Genomic DNA, 23,504 nt, shown 5'->3' with positions numbered 1-23,504 from the left:
GGGAGGTCGCCAAATGGATGGAATGGGGCCTACTTCTTATTTGATTGACACAATGCAGATTCAACTATTGGAAACACGGCCTTATCTAAAAGACATACTAATGAAATAACTGAAGTCCTATGGTGGCCTACATGTTGCTTGTGGACTAACTAGGGGTGCTACCTTTAACCATTTAATAATGTCATATTTACAAGAATGATGTCATATTTAGACAAGTGTGGGTTCTAAAACCGCAACAATATGATATGATATCTCAAAAAAAATATCAAAATTCCAACATTCCCACAACAGTTCCGAGATACTGTTATCCTGCCCTGGGACACTGTCGACGTTGTTGTAGTAGTGCTTGAGGTAAACGCGCACAGCCTTGGCGAGCTAAAGACTGCGAGCTGTGAGCGAAAGACTGGTGGTACCACCAATCGTAAGGTCGTGCAACCAGTTGGGGCAGGTCGTGACTGGTCGCACTACCGATCGTGAGGTCGTACGACAGGTGGCACCATCAATCGTCAGGTAGCAGGACCAGTAGCACGACCAATCGTGCGACTACTTGACCCGCGATCATGCACGACTGGTGGTGCGTCCATGCGTGACTGGTGGTACGACAATGTAAGACCTGTCTGCGACCTCTTATGATTTGGAATCGCAGGTCAGAAGTTTTGAACATGACCATCGACCTTGCTGCGACTGATTTTGCTCTGGCGATCACCCATGACCTCTGCGACCAGTCGCACGCTCTTTCTACGATTTGCCCGCGATTCCAACATTTTTCGGTCGCAGCTAGGTCGTAACCTGGTCGCAGGCCCGGTGTGACTGGGGCCTAACTTGCGAAGATCAAAGATTTTTCAAGTATATTGGTTGGTTTTGTGCGTTATTCTGTCTGTATGTCAGTCGCCTACAGGTCACAATTTTCAACCGATCTTCACCAAACTTCACCAAATGTTCGAGTTTGTCATAAGCAAGAAGCCTGTTGTTTTTGGGGTCAAAAGGTCAACATAGGCCAAAGGTCACCAACTTTGTCAAATTTCTAAAATCCTCACTTTTCATTCAATTGAATTGAAATTTGAAGAGGATGTGCACATCAGGTCACTGAATTAAACCACCAATTGTTTTAGGTCAACATAGGCCAAAAGGTCAACATGGGCCACATTTCTAAAATCCTCAATTTTCATCCGATTGACTTGAAATTTTAAGAGGATTTGCATATCTGGTCAATTAATTCAACCCACAACTATTTTTGAGGTCAACATAGGCCAGATTTCTAAAATCCTCAATATTCATCCAATTGACTTGAAATTTTTAAAGGATTTGCATACCAGGTCACTGAATTCAACCACCAATTATTTTTGAGGTCATCATAGGCCAACAACTTATTTTATGGATTTCGCAAGTATCGTGCTATGCACGACATATTTCTTGTTTCTTTGTCTGTTTGTCACTCGCCTACAGGTCACAATTCTCAACTGATCATCATGAAACTAAAGTTATAGAGATGTTATAGAGACCGTTTGGGTCACCAAGTTATAGAGATGGTCACAATTGAGAAGCCTATTGATTTTGTGGTCAAAAGGTAGGGTCATCTGGAGGTCGAATTTCTAAAATCACCATTTTTCATCCTATTGACTTGAAAATTGAACACCATTTGCACATTGAGTCACTTAATTGGTAAACCAACTATTTTTTAGGTCAAAAGGTCAAGGGTCAACTCAAGGTCAAACTTCCAAAATCATCAATTTTCAACTGAAAAATCATCAATTTTCATGCAATTGACTTAGGAAATTTAACATCATTTGCACATTGAGTCACTCAATTGGGAAACCAACTTTTTTTTTAGGTCAAAAGGTCAAGAGTCAACTCAATGTCAAACTTCCAAAATCATCAATTTTCATCTGAAAAATCATAAATTTTTATCCAATTGACTTAGGAAATTTAACATCATTTGCACATTGAGTCACTAAATTGGGAAACAAACTTTTTTAGGTCAAAAGGGCAAGGGTTAACTCGAGGTCAAACTTCGAAAATCATCAATTTTCATCTGAAAAATCGTCACTTTTCATCTTATTAACCCGAGCTTTGATCAGGATTGTCAATTTAAATCTTGATGAAAAGGACAATTTACTGGATCAATGGAAACCTTTTTTGTGTTGGAGGGGGGTGGATTTTGCAAGTATCGTGCTCTGCATGACATCTTCTTGTTTATTTCTTTGTTTGCTGTTGCTGCTGCAACTGCTGCTGGATATGGCGATCGCATGGTGAATGCGGAAATACAGCAGTTGTTCTCGAACCTTCATCTGGCTCATTACATGGTGGCAGCGGTTATTTACATTGACCCATGATGGAGTGTTTTAAACCAACCCGCCACTGGCTCTGGAAGCTTCGATCCTCAGTGATGCTTGGTGCCGATGGAGACAGCTGTTTGAAATGTTCTTGGAAGTGTCAATCCACAGTTCGGAGTCAGTACCGGAGAGCAAGAAAGTCGCTATCTTGTTGCATTGCGCAGGTGAGGCTGAGGCTGAGGTTGAAGTGTGCAACACATTGACGTTCAGCGAAGCAAGAAACTCGACTCGGTATGTGAGAAATTCGAGGACCATTGTAATCCACGAAAGTAGTCTTTGAAAGGCACCGTTTTCTGGGAAACGCGACAGCAAGAGGTCAACCCTTTGACAAGTGTGTCACTAAGTTAAGGACGAAGGCCAAATTGTGTATAGTTTTTTTTCCTCATGTCGGATTTATGCCAAAAAGAGCGTTTACTCCACGAAAAGGACCTTGACCTCACCAAAGCGGTGGACATATGCAGAGCAGTCGAGGCCAGTCATACCCAGTTGAAATGGGTGCACGAATGCCCAGCTAAGCAAAGGAACTGCAGATGAACCTCTTCAAGAGAATGTGCTGCGCTTAACTTTGAAGACAAGTACACGCAATCGACACTCACTCTGATGACTATAACGGCACTCAGTAGAGAACACACCTCCACCTGGTTGGCCATATCACTCAATGGTGAAGAATCATCAAAAAAAATTCTCATATCCGAATCCATGTTCAGATCTTCACCAAAATCGAATTGTCCCTGTCAGACACTCAACCGGTCCACCAAGTTTCATCCAAATCCGTCCATAACTTCATGAGATATCCAGCTATGTATCGATTTTGGCCCTATCTCCCAATGGTGAAGAATCACTTTTAAAATTCTAATAGCTGAATCCGAATCCGGATCTTCACCAAAATCTAATCATTTCGTCCTTTTCACATACGCTACATCTCTTCCAAATTTCGACAGAATCCGTCCACAACTTTTTGAGATATTTTGTTCACAAACAAACAAACAAACGGACAGACAAACAGATAGGGGTGAAACATAACCTCCATCCACCTTTGGTGGTGGAGGTAAATATGATGTAGGTCTTTATCAGTTGTTTATTGATCACTAGTTTATTGCTTCTGTCACCGGCAAGAATTGCTTCCCAGACTTATCTATTGAAAGGCTGAAGGTGAAGGTCAAGCTGGACACTGGTGTCATGCCCTTTTCCCTTTATCGGAAATTGACAAAGAACAAAGTTTCTGTCAACCCTCGACTCTGATTCTGCAACTGGACCTGACGGCATCAGCCCACGGGTCCTAAAATCCTGTTCTTCCGCTCCTTCACTCCCTCTCTCTGTTCTCTTCACCCTCTCTTTTGATCAAGGTCATCTGCCATCTGCTTGGAAATCTGCCAACATCACCGCTTTGCACAAAAAAGGTGCAAAAACAGATCCTTGCAACTACAGACCAATCAGCCTGCTCCCAATCATCAGCAAGGTCATGGAATCCATCATCACTTCAGATATGAAATCCTTCCTCTTCTCCAATGGCTTGATCTCAGATCATCAATTTGGGTTCAGACCATGTCATTCTACTCTGGACATGCTACTTCTGCTGTCTCAACAATAGATGGAGGTCCTTAGCGCCAGAGAGGAAATCAGAGTCATCTCCCTCGACATATCGCATGCCTTCGATACAGTCTGACACCCCACCCTGCTCACCAAACTCTCCTCTTATGGTATGCATGAAAATCTTCACTCATGGCTCACGGACTTACTCTCCTGTCTAAATGGAATCCTCTTATCTCCTCTTCCTGTCCAGGCTGGAGTACCTCAAGGCAGTGTTCTGGGCCCTGTGCTTTTTCTAAACTTCATCAATGATCTCTCCGGCTCTCTGGAAAATCCTCTTTCTCGTTTAGCTGATGACTCCACTCTCTGCCGCTCCATATCTCAACATTCAGATTGGCAAGCAGCAGCCTCTTCACTCTCTGCAGACTTGGATAAAATTACAAACTGGTCAAACACATGGAACATGTCTTTCAATCCTGACAAATCTCACATTCTCACTTTGTCTCTCCAAAAAGACCATTTGGAAAACCGTCCTATCTACTTTCTGAACAATCCTCTCGAAGAAGTTCTGTTAATAAAAATTTTGGGTCGCACTATCTGCCATAATCTTTCCTGGGAAGGCCATATTTCCAATCTGGCCTCCAAAGCCAGTCTCCTCCACTTTCACTTCCACTTGGCATTCTCCGTCGTGCGAAGTCCTTCCTTGGCACTACTAAGCTACTCACCACTTACAAGATTTCATCTGCAGCTTGATGGAGTATTGCTCTCCCCTCTGGGCTGGTGCTGCTGCCTCACACCTAGCCCTGCTTCATGTTGTATAAACCAAAGCTTTCAGAATCATTGGTATCTGCCATGATGAAGCTGATTCTGAGGGCCTTTCACTCACTCACTGCAGGCAGGTTGGTGGTCTTTCTGTCTTCTACCGACTCCTCTCTGGCCTAGCTCCCCAAACTCTGTGCTTTGTCCCCCAAATATTTCTACAGGTCGCACAAGATCTGCCTGCAACCCTCTTCTGGTGAAACTGACAAAATCAAGACTCTCTGCTCACCTTCACTCTTTTATTCCTCTTTTTTTCCACCTCAGGAACAAACTCCCCCACTCTCTTCAATTCCACTCCTCCCTCCAGGTCTTTAAAACAGCTGTTCACCACCATCTCTTATCTTCCCCCATCCAAAACCTTGACCTTTTGTACCCCCGTTAATTCACCCCAGATCCACCTCCTTCAAATTCCTTGTTTTCTTTTCTGAAAGCCCCTGTAGTGTCCATCTTTTTTATCCTGTGTACCATGCCCCAGCCCTCTCTCTTCCACAGATGCCCCATTGTTCCTGTTCCCTGCTGTTGTTGTACTTCCCTCTCTATCCCCCTCTTGTCTCCCACTCCATTTATTATATGCTCTACAGTGCATTCAGAAAGCATTCAAACCCCTTCCTAATTTCACATTTTGTTACGTTGCAGCCTTATGCTGAAATCGTTTAAATTCATTTTTTCCATCATCAATCTGCACTCAATACCCCATAATGACAAAGAGAAAACAGGATTTTAGAAAGTTTTGCAAATTTATTAAAAAGAAAAAACTTGTGAAATATCACATTGACATAAGTATTCAGACCCTTTGCTATGACACTTGAAATTTAGCTCAGGTGCCTCCCATTTCTCTTGATCATCTTTGAGATGTTTCTACACCTTGATTGGAGTCCACCTGTGGTAAATTCAATTGATTGGACATGATTTGGAAAGGCACACACCTGTCTATATAAGGTATCACGGCTGACAATGCATATCAGAGCAAAAACCAAGCCATGAGGTCGAAGGAACTGCCTGCAGAGCTCAGAGACACGATTGTGTCGAGGCACAGATCTGGGGAAGCCGACAAAAAAAATTCTGCTGCATTGAAGGTTCCCAAGAGCACAGTGGCCTCCATAATTCTTAAATGGAAGAAGTTTGGAACAACCAGGACTCTTCCGAGAGCTGGCCGCCCGGCCAAACTGAGCAATCGGGGGAGAAGGGCCTTGGTAATAGAGGTGACCAAGAACCCGATGGTCACTCTGGCTGAGCTCCAGAGATCCTGTGTGGATATGGGAGAAACTTCCAGAAGGACAACCATCACTGCAACACTCCACCGATCTGGGCTTTATGGCAGAGTGGCCAGACGGAAGCCTCTCCTCAGTGAAAGACATATGACAGCCCGCTTGGAGTTTGCTATAAATAGTGCATTTCATTTCTGATTTTAAAAAAATCATGAACAGTATATTATTTAGAATCTCCAGGAAAGCAAAGTTACACCCAAAACTTGGAAATAAATTTGAAAATGTAATCCCTGGGGGAAAAAGTGTTCTTTGCGTAGCCTGTAAGGCTGAATAGTTTTATTGTTATCGAAACAAAAGGAAAAACAAGAAGGATGTTGTGCATAGCACAATACTTGTGAAATCCAAATAAACAATAGTTGCCATGGAAAGAGTAATTTTGAAAATTTGACCTATCAAGGTTTTACATGATTAAATGTTATGGAAAACAATTTTGGCTGATAGATTTTCTAATGCGGGACTTTTGAAATGATGTATGAATGGTAAAAAGGCCTTTTGCGCATGCGCTATGTGTTTATAGTGACCCAATTCTGCTCGCCGGGCCCTTTTAACCTGCCGTTGCTAGCTCGAAATCTGTAAATCAAATTTTCTTTTAAACATAATTTTCATTATTTAGACAAAATAGTGGCAATTTCATGATGGTTAACCATAATTGTTCTGTTCCTAAATGCAAATCAGACTCACGGAAATATAGGAATACGAGAAATGTCCATGGATGTGTCAAATTCGTACCATTTCCTGTTAGTACAAGCTAGCAGTAGTGGTGGATATAACACACACACACACGGACAGACACTTCTCCTTTTAGCAATAGATGCAAAAAGACATAACGCAATGCTTTCGATATTTGATCGTCATTTTAACAATCGGTTTGTTTGTGTTTCACACTGAATTAAAAACGTGAAGGTAGAGCATGCAGATTGCGATATATGACAGGTTCGACGATATGTTCGGCATGAACGGCATATAAATCAAAATAGCGGAGTGTGGAGAGTCAGCAGCCGCACCGCCGTAATGACATCAGACATAATCACATCACCCTGTCATGTGACAAGATCATCAGCTCTCATTGGTATACGTTTGAGGGGACATACACACATACATACAGATCTGTTCTAGACAGCTTTGCCCTATGGGCTACGCCGTAAAAACATTTCCTCATATGAAATGTTCTAATTTCTCATTAATAGTTCATGTTGTGCCATCAGCTATTAGGATCACCCCATCAGTTGCTATCTGATCCCACAGCTGGAGGTAAATCAGAATTCCCGTCTTGCAATTGCTTGTAGTTTCTGGGCATCTTGACGTGGCAGCAGAAAATGCTGAGAGGGAGAGAGAGATAGAGAGAGAGAGAGATGGGGGTGGGGAGGGAGAAGGTGGGGGGGAGAGGGGATGGGGTAGGAATGGGTGGAGAAGAGAGTAATTTGTACTTCATCTAACACATCCTCAAAACAAAAAGCGGAAATGCACGTATTAACATTGGTTTCTTATCAAAGAGGCACAATATATTAGAACATTGTACAGGACAGTAGCAAATCTGGGAGGAAGGAATGGAGAGGTGTGGTTCCCCTTTTTCAAGGCAAAAAGAAAAGGAACTAGAATATGACACTTGGTAGAGCGCAAGCTTCCGCAAGGCTGAACAGTTTACAATTTGTATCCCACCGATAGGCCGGATCTGGATCCAGACCTCTAAATTCTAATCGGCCTTGTTCTTGTCACCTAACAGTTATCCACCTAGTTGTGTCAAAATCCATCCACAACTTTTCCAAATATGCTATATACGTCGTTTTGGCCCCATCTCTCAATGGTGAAGAATCACTTTAAAAACTCTAGTGTTCGGATCCAGATCTTCACTAAATACTCATTAGTTCTTGTCACACATTCAACCTGTCCACAAAGTTTTGTTCGAGTCTGTCCACAACCTTTTGAAATATCCTGCTCACAGGCAGAATTTATTCGGTTTTGGTGAAGATCCAGATCGGAATCCGAACCATTAGTGGGATACAAAACGTAAACTGTTCAGCCTAGCGGTGGTATGCCATCTACCGATGCCATTCTAGTTACTTATATATCTTCCATAAAGCAAACCAATAGAAATTAAATCAACAATATTGTCATCAAATTATGAATCTGTGTTATCATGTAATTAATGTGGGACCATGTCGTTCTTCCTCTGTCAATGCCCACCCAGTCCCTTTAGGTTACGCAAGTTCCCCCATCAATCCCCTCCATGTGAAACTCAACATACAAACTCACTTCTTAACTCCACTCGTTGGTTTCTCTTTTCCCATTTATGGAACTTCTTTGCTCAGTTTATTTGATTTCACACTTTCCTTTAAAATTTTAATTTGGCAGTATACCACCATGTACCACAGGCCAACCTCAATCCCTACCCATGATATTTTTTATCCTCATAACCTTCCTTCCTATAGCTCTCATGTCACCATCTGATCATGAATATCACCAGAAGTTGGACACAACTCGACAGAACTAGATGACTAGATGACCTTTCCCATATACAGTATTTTCCGACTGCTATATTTCCTTCTCTCTTATCTCTCCCCTTGTTGCATCCACATGCTGTTGCACTAACCCAATGCATTGTCTTCTACCCTCTCTCACCTCACTCTACCATTATCCTAGAATTTGTATGCAAAAAAACAAACGATATAAAGTTAAATTGAAGATGATGATGCAACAGATGTCTCAGTTTTTGAAATTAGAATTTTGTTTCACTTTGATGTTGCATAATCTCTGAATGAAGTCATATACATTTCCTTTAACAGGTGCAGATAAGGAGAGGAGAAATGACATAGATTATTCAAAAGCATTCTTTCATTATATACATGACCTGCCTTCCACAAATAAAAGAAGAAAGGGCAATCAGACCCTGCCAGGACGTGTTTTTAATTGGTTTTAAGGCTTTTGTGTTAAATCAAATATGGTGGCCAAACCACGTGACCGATGACGCCATTATTATTTTTTCTCCAATTTATCCCTAGATGACGCTCAACAAATTTCATCTTGATCGGATGAAGTTTTGTACTTGTCGAATTATGACATCATAATGGAGGCACCTATGACATCATCATCAACATATTTTGTTCCCCATGGAGAGTTCTTCACAATGAGCCATGTCTCAATGTTTTCTATGCAGCGCTTTCGGAAATATAGAGGTGCAAAGCTTTTCGTTTGTTCCAAGATGGCGCCCGTACCACGTGACCTATGACGTCATGATTTTTTTTTTCTCCACCAATTTATCCATAGATGACGCTCAACAAATTTCATCTTGATCGGATGAAGTTTTGTACTTGTTGAATTATGACGTCATAGTGAAGGCACCTATGACATCATCATTAGCACATGTTATACCCCATGGAGAGTTCTTTATAATCTATGCAGCACCTTCGGATATATAAAGGTGCAAAGTTTTTCGGTTTTTCCAAGATGGCGCCCATACCACATGACCTATGACATCATAATTATCATTAAAAATTATACAGGTGGAGGTGCACCTATGCTGAAAATTTCCTGTCAATCGGACCAATGGTTGCAGAGAAAATCATATTTATTCTATGCGGACAAACAGACAGACAAACAACAAGCAGACAGACAAACGGGCTCAAATGCTAAATATGTTATCGGAAAGTTCAGTGGAACAGGTTTCATGGATAATGTTACACGAGAGCTCATCATACAGCACACACCATACCTCATGATGGTAACTGGGATGACAGCGATTGCAGCTGCAAGGAGGAAGCTGAAGCCAGGAAAAGTGGCCACAGTAGCAGCATAGACGTTGTTGAAAATGGTGGCGGCAAGAATCTCAGAAAAGGACTGGAGGCAGCTAACCAGAGAAAATAAAGTTCCTACAGGGGATAGAACACCAAAGGAGAAAGCTTCATGTTTTAGTACAAGTGAATATCTGAAAATAATGTGTAATCATCAAAATGAAGAAGTTAAAAAGTGATAATCCATTTTTATCACATTTGTTTCACATTCCTGTTGGATCAATTCTGAGATTAACAAAAAGTAAGAGCAAAACAAAAACACACCAAAAAGGTTGAACAGCGAGAAAGAACTTAACTCGTTTTATAATATTCCATACGAGCAAAAGTACCGATCGCTTTGCTGACAGATTTCCTCAAAAGACAACATGTTCTACTTCACTAACATTCTGCTCTATTCACTCTATAATTTACCCGAGGACTCTTCCATCACCTTCATCAACCATGCTTGCTGCTAATATATGGTGCGTGCAAAAATCACTTCTGCTTTGCTGCAATGCTCAGTGTTTGATGCTTTGGTTTGAACCTCCGCTTAAAATGAGTGAAATGAAACATTTTGATAATTTGAAATTATTCTCACTCAGATTTCAACATCACTGTAATGCATATTATCAAGTTTTTATGCCTCCGCCGACGAAGTCGACCTCGGCACCCCGTCCGGCTGTCCGTCCATCCGTGATAGGTTTTTGTTACCGCCATAACCTGAGAACGGCTAAACGCTAAAGGGATCTTCTTTTTTTTTTTTTTTGTATACAAGATCGAGGCTCGTGAAAGAGCTAACATTAATCACACAAAAAGACAAACCGACACACAAAACACAAAAAACAAGGGGAGCGGCAGACAAGATGGGGAGAGAGGGGGAAGGACACAAAAGTGAGGGGGAAGAGGGGGAAGGACACAAACACAACATTTGAGAGCAGGGACATCGGGAGGACTTGGGCGGTGGTGGGAGAGGAATAAAACATATGAACACTGCAAGGACTCTGGGGTGAATTACCGGGGGTAGAAAAGATCAAGGTTTTCGATGGGGGAAGATAAGAGATGGTGGTGAACAGCTGTTTTAAAGACCTGGAGGGAGGAGTGGGATTGAAGGGAGTGGGGGAGTTTGTTCCAGAGGCGGGAGAAAAGGGGAATGAAAGAGTGAAGGTGAGCAGAGAGCCTAGACTTTGGCAGTTTAACCATAAGAGGGTTGCAGGCAGATCTTGTGCGACCTGAAGGAATATTGGGGGGACAGAGCACAGAGAGAGCTGGGGGAGCAAGGCCGGAGAGGAGTCGGTAGAAGACAGAAAGACCACCAACCTGCCTGCGGTGAGTGAGTGAAAGGCCCTCGGAGTTGACTACATCGCAGGAGATTCCAATGATTCTGAAAGCTTTGGCCTCAACAGCGTGAAGCCGAGCAAGGTGTGAGGCAGGAGCACCAGCCCAGAGGGGGGAACAGTATTCCATTGAGCTGCGGATGAAAGCCTTGTATGTGGTGAGGAGCTCAGGTGTGCCAAGGAAGGACTTCACACGACGGAGGATGCCCAGTCGGCGACTGGCTTTGGAGGCCAGCTTGGAAATGTGGTTTTCCCAAGAAAGATCATGGCAGATAGTGAGACCCAAAAGCTTGAGCGACAGAACTTCTTGGAGAGGATTGTTGAGAAAGTAGATGGGAGGGTTGTCCAGTCGGTCCTTTCGGAGAGACATTGTAAGAGTGTGAGATTTGTCAGGATTGAAAGACATGTTCCACTTGTTTGACCAGTCTGTGATTTTGTCCAGGTCTGCAGAGAGTGAGGAGGCTGCAGACTGCCGATCTGAGGGATGAGGAATGGAGCGACAGAGAGTAGAGTCGTCAGCAAAGAGATAGAGAGGACTTTCAAGAGAGTCAGAGAGATCATTTATGAAGACCAGAAAAAGCACAGGGCCCAGAACACTACCTTGGGGAACTCCAGCCTGAACAGGAAGAGGAGATGAGAGAAACCCATTCAGGGCCACACGTTGACTACGACCAGAGAGGAAGTCCGCCAGCCATGCGTGGAGATTTCCATGGATACCAAAGGAAGAGAGTTTGGTGAGCAGAGCAGGGTGCCAGACCGTATCGAAGGCACGTGAAATGTCAAGGGAGACAGCTCTAATTTCCTGTTTGGCGTTGAGGACCTCCATCCATTGTTGAGAAAGCAGAAGCAGCATGTCCAGAGTAGAGTGACCAGGTCTGAAACCAAATTGATGATCAGAGATCAAGCCATTGGAGAAGAGGAAAGATTTAATATCTGAAGCAATGATGGATTCCATGACTTTGCTGATAATTGGGAGAAGGCTGATTGGTCTGTAGTTGCTGGGATCTGTTTTTGCACCTTTTTTGTGCAAAGCGGTGATGTTGGCTGATTTCCAAGCAGATGGCAGATGACCTTGAGCAAAAGAGAGGGTGAAGAGAACAGAAAGAGGGAGTGAAAGAGCAGAAGAACATGATTTTAGGACCCGTGGGCTGATGCCGTCAGGACCAGTTGCAGAATCAGAGTCGAGGGTTGACAGAAACTTTTCCACCTTGTCAGGAGGAAAGGACACAGAGTCCAGGAGCAGCTGGGTATGACTGGGTACGGTGGGTACAGAGAGGGATGGGTTTGGGACACAAGATTTAGAAGCAAACACAGAGTTGAGGCATTCAGCTTTTTCACGTGCGGAGTCAGCCGTTAAGCCGTTTGAGGTGAGGGAGGGGATGGAGGGGGAACAAACACCAGAAACAGATTTGACCAGACGCCACCAGGATTTGGAAGAGGGAGACAGATAAGAGAGTTCGGTCTTGAGAACGGTGAGATATTGTTTCCTGGCTCTCCTGAGGGTGGACACACACTTGTTTCGGGTTTTGTGAAAGGAAATGAGATTTCCTTCCGTTGGATTTGCTTTCCAGGAGACGAAAGCAAGTTGTTTCAGGGCAACAGCCTCACCACAAGATTCCGTGTACCATGGACGGGAGGAAGGGTATGACAACTGAAGACGAGATGGGATAAATCTGTGCATGAGAGAGAGCAATTTACTTTGAAAGAATTCCCAGGATGAGTTGATGTCAGAGGCGGTAGAGATGGGAGACCAGTCCAGATGATTGATGGCTGCTTGAAGACCGTGCCAGTTGGCCTGAGTGAAATGCCAGACTCGTCGACGCTGAGGAGGCTCTCTGAGAATGGTCAGAGAGATGTCCACTTTGACAAGCACATGATCAGATGAGCCGATTGGAGCAGAAGAAGAGCAGCAGACATGTTCAGGCCTGGTCTGAAATCTTAGTCAAACCTGGTGCAGGTATGTCTAATGAGGTAAAGATGAACTGATTAAATTTTGTGGTCACGAGGTCAAAGGCCAAAGGAGCGGTCATATTAGGCAAAAATCCTGTTACCGTGATAACTTGTGAACCAGTGATGGGATTCTGACCAAATTTGGTACAATTATGTAGAATGATATAAAGATGAACTGATTAGATGTTGGGGTCGAGAGGTCATAGGTCAAAGGTCAAAGTCTGTAATAGGTCTATTACTTGAGAACAGCTGAAGTGATCTAATTCAAACTTGGTACAGGTATGTATAATGATGTAAAGATTAACTGATTAGATTTTGGGTTCAAAGGTCAAAGGTAAAGTATGTCATAGGTCTAAACTTGAGAAGGGCTGAAGTTATCTTATTCAAACTTGGTACAGGTATGTATAATGACGTAAAGATTAAATGATTAGAATTTGGGTTCAAGAGGTCAAATGTCAAAGTCAGTAATAGGTCTATAACTTGAGAACAGCTGAAGTGATCGAATTCAAACTTGGTACAGGTATGTATAATGATGTAAAGATTAATTGATTAGATTTTGGGGTCAAGAGGACAAAGGTTAAAGGTCAAAGTCTGTAATAGGTCTATAACTAGAGAACAGCTAAAGGGATCTAATTCAAACTTGGTATGGATATGTATAATGATGTAAAGATTAATTGATTAGATTTTGGGGTCACAAGGTCAAAGGTCAGAGGTCATGTCAGGTCAGGTAAAAATGTGATAACTTGTGAATAGCTGATTGGATTTAAATCAAACTTGGTATAAGTATTGTTGCAGTTATGAGAATAAAGGATAACCCCCCTTGTAGGTAGACGCACCACAACATGTAGCCTCGCAGTAGTTCAGTTATTTCTTAGTAAATGTAAGCGTAGTCCTTTCCTGTGTTAGTTTTGCGTTGAGTAGGCCAGTGAGCTTAGGTGTTCTTTTGGCGCTGGGATGCCACGTGCTTGGCCTGAACAAGTCTGGCAAGGCTGAAGGGAGGAGCTGCAGGGGGAGTGGCCGGTAAGCGCGAGCCACCATCAGAGCTCGAGGGGAGTGGCTAAACACGGCAACGGGAGGCGGAGCGTGGAACATTCGGGTAGGGCCGGGGCGGAGCCATAAAACCCAGCTCCGAGCCCCCCGCCTCAGTTCAGGTCAGTGGAGCTGGAGTGCGAGTTGAGCTGGAGAACGCGCAGGAGACGAGTCAGAACGAGAGAGAGAGAGAATTTGTCCAGCCCCTGAACAAGTCGAAGTACTTGCATTGAATTGCCTATTATCGTCGTTGTACACGAACTTTCCCTGTGCCCCGTGCCCTGCACTCTGCGCTGTATTAATCGCGCTTGAGAAGATGACCCGTTCCGGGCGACAGATGCGCGATCTCCTCCTGCCTGGTTTTCCTGCATACGTGCCGTGACCGCCAGAGGGCGACGCCGGGCGAGCTGTCCGGAGTGGACGATGCCAGGACGCGTTTGGGAACACGAACTTTCTTCCTCCATTTCCCCGTGTGAGTGAGTGGGCCTTGTGTCTGGGCTTTTGGTTAACATTGTTTAAGTGCCTGCTCTGTGTCTCTTCAATACACTGTACATTATAATAAATCATGTTCTTCCTCTGATTTGACCGTTCCCATCCCTTCCATTAATTGGCCAAGCATAGTACGAATAAAACCGCTCAAATCGGGTTCAATAGAAATAACGGCACGAGTCACGTGATACGCACACCTCTCGGGCGAGCTCAATTAAGCGTGGCTTGTGCGAGGTCCGACCCCCGTTTTCGTAGCAGCGTGGGTACCAAAGGTATGTGCGGCGTCGACGGGATACCTTTTCTCACGCTTGCTGCGGAAGTGGCGATTGGCCTCGTGGACACGAAGACCCAAGTGGAAAAAGGGGTTTAATCCCGCCTTTGTAACGTGAACGGGCTTCGGGAGATCCGCAACAAATTGGTGTCAGGAGTGCGATAACTGGACCTAGAGTGCACTTCACGCACTCAAAATTACGAGCGAACGAAATTTAGTTTTAAAACCAGTCGGATTCAAACACTTCAACAGCCTACAGGATTGAAAATATTTTCAAATAATTACAACAGATGAAACTATTCATGAAACAGTTTAACAAATATCCCACTAAATTAATGCCCATTTAACGGATAGATATGTTAACATATTGTTACGAGTAAGGTCGGCAGGGTCACGTTCACTCAAATTCCCACTCCTGACAACCAATTTGTTACGGTATTCAGCCAAAGTACGAGGGGTTCAAATCCCACTCCTGAATACCAATTTGTTACGGGTCGAGGAGGTACGACCGAAGTACGAAGTGGTACGAGAGACCGAGAGGGTTCCAAATTCAAGGTGCAATGTGCACACGTCAACGAAGACGGCGATAGAACCCTCACTTTCCCACACCTTCTGGATGCCGAGCGGTTTTGCACGGTGTGGAAAGCGGCCTTACCCCAACAATATTTATGGACCCGATTCGAGCCAAATTCGGTCTCGGATGATGATAGGCCAATGGAAAAAAGGACGTACCGAACAGGTTGGAAAGGAAGAACAAAAATGTACAGCCTTTTATTCTACAAAGCACAGAGGAACAGAGACGAAGATACAGCTTACCAAATATTACTTACTAATAAACCCCGACTGTCGCCTTCACTCTCTGACACACACACTCACAGGGCCAAAAGGGCACTGGTTAAAGGCCGTACCGATGTACGTGCTGGGATTCCTTGCTGGTGACCACGTGGTCTGGTGTGCGCAGTTCGGTACTCATGTGCAGCCTGGACGAGGTAGATTCAGCGCAGGTGGGACGAGTAGAAATTGCCAATGCTTGCAGGTCAGCCAGACGGCGCAAACGATCGGCGCAAACGTTGTTGTTGACGAAGACAAAGGCAAGAGAATCGTGAGCAGGAGGTCGTGGCGTAGCGAAATCCCAGGCAAAAGAGGAACAGAGCAGGTGGTCGTGGCGGGCGCAGCGAAAATCCAAAGCCAAGAGAGTGATAATCGATTTGCGTGGGCTTTTACCAGATCCGCCCACGCCCCTCAAAATGTTCCACAGCCTCCCATTGGCTGAGGTTTGCCGCATCATGGCGACAGGTTCCCGGCTCCTCACTGGTCACGTGGGTCTGTGCTTCTGGCCACGCCTTCCTGCACATCTGGTGTTATGGCTCCTCCCAGTCACGAAGGCTTGACATCCTGCCTACTCAACGCATGTTTGGTCTTTTTTGTCCCCCGTCGCTCAGCGGAGCGAAAGGGGGACTATGGCTTTCCCCTCCATCAGTGTGTCCGTCCGTTCGTCCGTCCGTCCGTCCGTGTGGGCGTGCGTGTGTGTGTGCGTGCGGGCGGGCGTGCGTGCATAAGCGAAGGACCGCATTCGAATTTGGTGTGTGGGTGCAACCCACGTCAAAATCCAAGATGGCCGCCGCCATGTATGTCTGATGCCATGTATGTCTGAACCTTGTAACCTGCATATCTTGAAAAATAAGCGAAGTACCAACTTCTAATTTGGTGTGTGGGTGTATCTCGGCATAAGGACGAAAGCTATTGAAAATTGGGTCGCCACGTCAAAATCCAAGATGGCCGCCACCATATATATGTCTGAAACTTGTGAGCGAAATATCTCAAAAAATAAGCGAAGTACCAACGTCTAATCTGGTGTGTGGGTGTATCTAGGCACAAGGAAGAACGCTGTTTAAAATCGGGTCACCACGTCAAAAGCCAAGATGGCCGCCGCCATGTATGTCTGAAACTTGTGAGATGAATATCTTGAAAAATAAGCAAAGTACCAACTTCTAATTTGGTGTGTGGGTGTATCTCGGAATAAGGAAGAAGGCTTTTGAAAATTGGGTCGCCACGTCAAAATCCAAGATGGCCGCCACCATATATATGTCTGAACCTTGTGAGCGAAATATCTTGAAAAATAAGCGAAGTACCAACTTCTAATCTGGTGTGTGGGTGTATCTAGGCACAAGCAAGAACGCTGTTTAAAATTGGGTCGCCATGTCAAAATCCAAGATGGCCGCCGCCATGTATGTCTGATGCCATGTATGTCTGAACCTTGTAACCTGCATATCTTGAAAAATAAGCGAAGTACCAACTTCTAATTTGGTGTGTGGGTGTATCTCGCCATAAGGAAGAAGGCTTTTGCAAATTGGGTCGCCACGTCAAAATCCAAGATGGCCAGCACCATGTATATGTCTGACCCTTGTGAGCGAAATATCTTGAAAAATAAGCGTAGTACCAACTTCTAATCTGGTGTGTGGGTGTATCTAGGCATAAGGAAGAACGCTATTGAAAATTGGGTCGCCATGTCAAATTCCAAGATGGCCGCCGCCATGTATGTCCGAACCTTGTGAGATGAATATCTTGAAAAATAAGCGAAGTACCAACTTCTAATTTTGTGTGTGGGTGTATCTCGCCATAAGGAAGAACGCTATTGAAAATTGGGTTGCCACGTCAAAATCCAAGATGGCCGCCACCATATATATGTCTGAACCTTGTGAGCGAAATATCTCGAAAAATAAGCGAAGTACCAACTTCTAATCTGGTGTGTGGGTGTATCTAGGCACACGGAAGAACGCTGTTTAAAATTGGGTCGCCACGTCAAAATCCAAAATGGCCGCCGCCATGTATGTCTGAATCTTGTGAGAAGAATATCTTGAAAGATAAGCGAAGTACCAACTTCTAATTTGGTGTGTGGGTATATCTCGGCATAAGGAAGACCGCTATTGTAAAGTGGGTCGCCATGTCAAAATCCAGGACGGCCGCCACCATATATATGTCTGAACCTTGTGAGCGAAATATCTTGAAAAATAAGCGAAGTACCTTCTGGTGTGTGGGTGTATCCAGGCATAAGGAAGAACGCTATTGAAAATTGGGTCGCCACGTCAAAATCCAAGATGGCCGCCTCCATGTTTGTCTGACCCTTGTGAGTGAAATATCATATCATAGCATGTTTTCTGCGTGTTCCACTTTGTCAACTCACATCACTTCCCCGACGGGGGACCTAGGCGTAACGCTTGTTTACTACACAATGGGAAGGGCTAATCTTTACATTCAATAAGACATAACTAACTAATGCAGGCTACATGTTGTCGTGCAATTTAACTATAGGGAGTTTGCCTTTGTGGCACAATTGCAACATTCCCTTCTCTCACCAAGACTCGACCGGAGTCGTCCACACAGAGTGGCTGGGGTGAGCTGGCATTCATTAAACATTACTTTTAGTGTAACACGTAGATGTGATTCCCCTAACATTTCTAACTCTAATCCCAGTGCGTGCGACATTTTTTTTTTTAACATTTAAATGTACATTTTTTAATTAAATATGTCCCTCCTAATGCGTTGAGAAACTACCTTACAGATTCACACCCACAACCTTATACTGTTCACATATTGCCGGATTTTGAAACTAAACATAACCGGTGGGCAACATTTTTACATTTTACACTAAAACACCATTTATTTTACAAAAACTATGACCCAGGACCTGGACTTGAGGAATAAAACTTGGAGAATTTGTTGCTGGAGTCATATTCTTGTTGCTGGCGTCATCTTCTGTCTTCTTGCCTTGGTAGGCAGGCTAACAAAAACCGGCTGGCCCTGACAAGCATACAGGCCATTTCAAGATCAGGGCCATCTAAATCTTCATAATTGCACACATGGATCCTTTTTTTATTCACGAGCAGGGCCACTTGACAAGTGGTCCAAATGTATGGTGCCAATGCCACCCAACAGGTGATCCATGTGTGGTGTCAGTGCCACCCAACAGGTGGTCCATCTGCAGCAAGATTATGAGGCAGCCAAGAGGTGTAACCATGGAAATGGGTGTGGCCACTGAGCCAGTTGTCCATAATGAGTGATGAGTGGATGGATGTGAGTGTTGATGGCAGCAAGATGCTGCGACGGCAAGATGTTCCTCGTGATGGTCCTGGATCGGGCAGGAAGAGAAGACGCAACGAGCAAAAAGGAAAAGACACGGTTGCACATGCAAAACACAGGTATGACAAGCGGGTGAGAGGAACGCCGGCAGAGTGAAGTCGAGCCTGGCACTACCCGTTCGTGCCTCCCACCGTTAACTACACTACCCTAGCCCTCCTTGTATTTACAATTCGTCTCTACGTCGCGTCTCCCCCATCCCCTCTTTATTCCAAATTCATCCCCAACTCCCCCCAGGTTCTCCCAGGAAGAAAAGGCGGAATGAACACAATGTTTCGTACTCACGTCGTGATGCATCTTACCAATCAAACATTGAGTCTCGTGGTGCGAAATCCATCCCCTTGTGGATGGTTGTGGATGGTGCGAAAGGGTCTTCACAAAATTCTAACTACACTAACATCATTACACATTTTAATCTCCCCGGGTTTGTACCCTGCCAATCGGCCTTCTTTTAAACTATGTGGTTCTAAGAACCCGAATTCCCATTGCCCACACTGTGGTGCCCTCCTGAATTTGGGTCTCACCCCACAAATTTTACTATCTGTGCCCTCACACAATTTTGGGGCTGGGTCGTGTGGCTCTACCAGCAGGTCTACCTACCTGCACCCCTCCGTTCACTGGAGCTGCCTCCCGAGCCTGCCTGCTCCTCACAACTACCCTATCTGGGGAAAGCCCTACCTGGCGCTTAACCTCCTCGATGCCCACCTTGGCATTGGGCAACCCGGGTCCTTCCTTGGATCCTCGGGCCCCACTCATACTAACCTAACTGGCTCCCTGAGCCTACCTGCTGCCTTACCTGGCCGACGAGCTCCCAGTGACGGAGTGCCCCAAATAATTATTTCTACCAATTAAGCCACACGCCCAGCCATTCCACCGTCTCCTGCACCTCACAAAAAAACAACAACTATTCTCATAATCAGCACCACAGGTGTCAAAATCCAGGTAATTTACCTGTACCCTCTATCTAACTTTGAACTACCCACCCGGGCCTTCGTGAATGAGCTCCACTCCTCCCATTCAATCCTTCGCACCATGCATTCCACACCATTCATTCCACACCATTTATTCTCACACCAATTATTTGCACACCACTATTTCTCACACCAAATATTTTCACACCACTACACAATTCAATTCCCTTTATTCTCACACACACAGCATCATCTATCTAACTAATTTCCCCCATAACTCTTGCTTCCCTGTCATCCCTTTGCACTATGCACACCCCTTTGTTAACAACCAGCTAAACTCTCTACTTCCCCTCTACAATTCATTGTCACTACTTACATCTTGTCCCTATTGTCTCTCTAGATCCCTAATCATTATCCTAGCCCTCCCTCAGCTAGTGCTTCGGTGCCCCCATGGAGCAACCATTGCGGGTCCCTCCATGGGCCTCACAATGCTATCCCCCTAAACTAGTGCTCATGGGCCCCGTCCACGTGGGGAATGGTCTCACGACCATACCCCCACGTGGGGGCACATACTTCCCCCAGTCCTCTAAGCAATGAGCCCCCATTCAGAGAGGTACTTTGTCGTGGCTCGGCCTCTAAGGGCCGAGCGATCCATGCGGGTGGTTGGTGGGCTGTATGGGTTGTTGTCCGGCCGGCATTGATGATCCGAGGGGGGGGGGGGGGGGAATTGATGGGCCCAGGTGCCGGGCTCCATCCCTGCGCGGGGCCCTGCGGTCCCACGCACGATGACCCAGCCGGCCACGGTTACAAAACCTCACCCGGTAAGGTGCATGGCTCCGAAACTCCGAATTACCCCTCAAAACCCGCCGATCGCTCTAGCCGCGGTATGGCGCCAACAATACCGTGCGCGTGCCGGAGTTACGAATCGTGCATGCCGGTCCTTGTGAGACCGACGCAGCACCGATTCCCTCCGGTCCCCACGGCACACCATTCGTCGGAGGCTCGCGTACTCTACCTGTCCCACTGTGTACTACCCCGGTCGGCATCGATGCCTGAGCCGCATCATCCCTCACACATCCATTTCGTACTCGCACACACCGGTGCGCACACTCTCTCCACACACTCCGTAATCGCACACACTCTCTCCACACACTCCGTCTCATTCGTAACTCTCACAATGGGCCCTTCACGAACCCCCGGGTCTGGCCTTTCTCCCAAGCTCGCCGAGCACCCGCTCGCACCAAACACATTTCCGATATCGCCACTCACCTCGGGGCTCACCTTTTCCCGGCTCTCTTCATGAACCTGCAATCTTTCTATTCGATTAACAGGCATTTCATCACGGTCCGAACACCACTCTCACACACATTCACGCAATTCCTTCCGTAATTCATTCTCTGTCTCTCCTTCTTTCTTTTTAATTTCTATAATTTCCTCTTTTTCCACCTCCTCCAGCTTCTGTTTCCCCTCTTTTATTTCCCATTGCGCCTCTACTATTTCCTGCCGCGCCCCCCAAATTTCCTCTTCCAACTCTACCTTCGTCGGTTTCTCTACATCCCGCGTCACTACTCCCATTGCCCCAGTCAGTTTAGCCGTGCTGTCCTTCAGCCCTCGCTGGACGCACATCTCACTCCGCTTTACCTCGTCACGTGCACCCGCGAACTCCTCGCCCATCTTACGCCCAATCTCCTCCCCCATTTTATCCATTCGATCACCCATTTTATTCACTTCACATCTTGACTCTTCCAAGTATGCGATGCATTGAGTCATGAATAACTCCATGTTAAACCGAGCTTGCACAACGGGTTCAGCCTCCGCCGCTGGCTGTGCGTGCGAAGTGCGGCCATTGTCTTCACTCGCTGCTGTGCCGTGATTAATTCCAAGTTCAATCTGTTCGCCTGTGTCCTGGGCCATTAATTTTTTATTTTCTTTTATTATTATTATTATTATTATTATTTTTTTTTTTTTTGTATACAAGATCGAGGCTCGTGAAAGAGCGAACATTAATCACACAGAAACACAAACAGACACATAAAACAAATAACATCGGGAGCGGTAGACAAGATGGGGAGAGAGGGGGAAGGACACAAACACAACATTTGAGAGCAGGGACCGAGAGACATGGAGACATCGAGAGATCTGTGGGAGGGAGAGGGCTTTGGGGGGAGGCATGTGAAGGGGGGGGGGGGGGTGGGAGAGGTATAAACATATGGACACTGCCAGGATTTCCAGGAAAGAAGTTGGAATTTCAAACAAGGTGGATCTGGGGTGAATTAGTGGGGGGTAGAAAAGATCAAGGTTATGGATGGGGGAAGATAAGAGATGGTGGTGAACAGCTGTTTTAAAGACCTGGAGGGAGGAGAGGGATTGAAGGGAGTGTGGGAGTTTGTTCCACAGGCGGGAGAAAAGAGGAATGAAAGAGTGAAGGTGAGCAGAGAGCCGAGATTTCGGCAGTTTAACCATCAGAGGGTTGCTGGCAGATCTTGTGCGACCTGTAGGAATATTTGGGGGACAGAGCACAGAGAGAGCTGGGGGAGCAAGGCCGGAGAGGAGTCGGTAGAAGACAGAAAGACCACCTACCTGCCTGCGGTGAGTGAGTGAAAGGCCCTCAGAGATAGCTTCATCGCGGGAGATTCCAATGATTTTGAAAGCTTTGGATTCAACAGCGTGAAGCCGAGCCAGGTGTGAGGCAGGAGCACCAGCCCATAGGGGAGAACAGTATTCCATTGAGCTGCGGATGAAAGCCTTGTATGTGGTGAGGAGCTCAGGTGTGCCGAGGAAGGACTTCGCATGATGGAGGATGCCCAGTCGGCGACTGGCTTTGGAGGCCAGCTTGGAAATGTGGTTTTCCCAAGAAAGATCATGGCAGATAGTGAGACCCAAAAGCTTGAGCGACAGAACTTTTTGGAGAGGATTGTTGAGAAAGTAGATGGGAGGGTTGTCCAGTCGATCTTTTCGGAGAGACATAGTAAGAGAGTGAGATTTGTCAGGATTGAAAGACATGTTCCACTTGTTTGACCAGTCTGTGATTTTGTCCAGGTCTTCAGAGAGTGAGGAGGCTGCAGACTGCCGATCTGAGGGAAGAGGAATGGAGCGGCAGAGAGTGGAGTCATCAGCAAAGAGATAGAGAGGATTTTCCAGAGAGTCGGAGAGATCATTGATAAAGACCAGAAAAAGCACAGGGCCCAGCACACTTCCTTGGGGAACTCCAGCCTGAACAGGAAGGGGAGATGAGAGAAATCCATTCAGGGCCACACGTTGACTACGACCAGAGAGGAAGTCCGCAAGCCATGCATGGAGATTTCCATGGATACCATAGGAGGAGAGTTTGGTGAGCAGAGCTGGGTGCCAGACCGTATCAAAGGCCTGTAATATGTCAAGGGAGACAGCTCTGATTTCCTGTTTGGCATTGAGGACCTCCATCCATTGTTGAGACAGCAGAAGCAGCATGTCCAGAGTAGAGTGACCTGGTCTGAAACCAAATTGATGATCAGAGATCAAGCCATTGGAGAAGAGGAAAGATTTCATATCCGAAGCAATGATGGATTCCATGACTTTGCTGATAATTGGGAGCAGGCTGATTGGTCTGTAGTTGCAAGGATCTGTTTTTGCACCTTTTTTGTGTAAAGCGGTAATGTTAGGTGATTTCCAGGATGCTGGCAGATG

At 45.5% G+C, this 23,504-nt stretch overlaps 1 protein-coding gene across 3 annotated transcripts in view; it reads right to left on the bottom strand.

Moving 5' to 3' along the window:
• Window positions 1–6,211: 6,211 nt before the first annotated feature.
• LOC137425475 (lysosomal proton-coupled steroid conjugate and bile acid symporter SLC46A3-like) overlaps window positions 6,212–23,504 on the bottom strand; it is a 69,253-nt gene continuing 51,960 nt past the window's right edge. For all 3 annotated transcript variants that reach the window (XM_078776705.1, XM_078776704.1, XM_078776707.1), the window contains 2 exons: window positions 9,660–9,816; window positions 6,212–7,269 (listed from right to left, as the gene is read on the bottom strand). In XM_078776705.1, the coding sequence (XP_078632831.1) occupies window positions 7,173–7,269; window positions 9,660–9,816 (254 nt within the window). In that variant the 3' untranslated portion in view covers window positions 6,212–7,172. The remainder of the gene's footprint in view (window positions 7,270–9,659; window positions 9,817–23,504) is intronic.

This window comes from Myxine glutinosa, chromosome 4, assembly GCF_964187855.1.
Source record: "Myxine glutinosa chromosome 4, kmMyxGlut1.1, whole genome shotgun sequence".
Lineage (NCBI taxonomy): Eukaryota > Metazoa > Chordata > Myxini > Myxiniformes > Myxinidae > Myxine > Myxine glutinosa.
The sequence above is the reverse complement of the archived record's forward strand: the minus strand, read 5'-3'. Positions and strand labels throughout refer to the sequence as shown.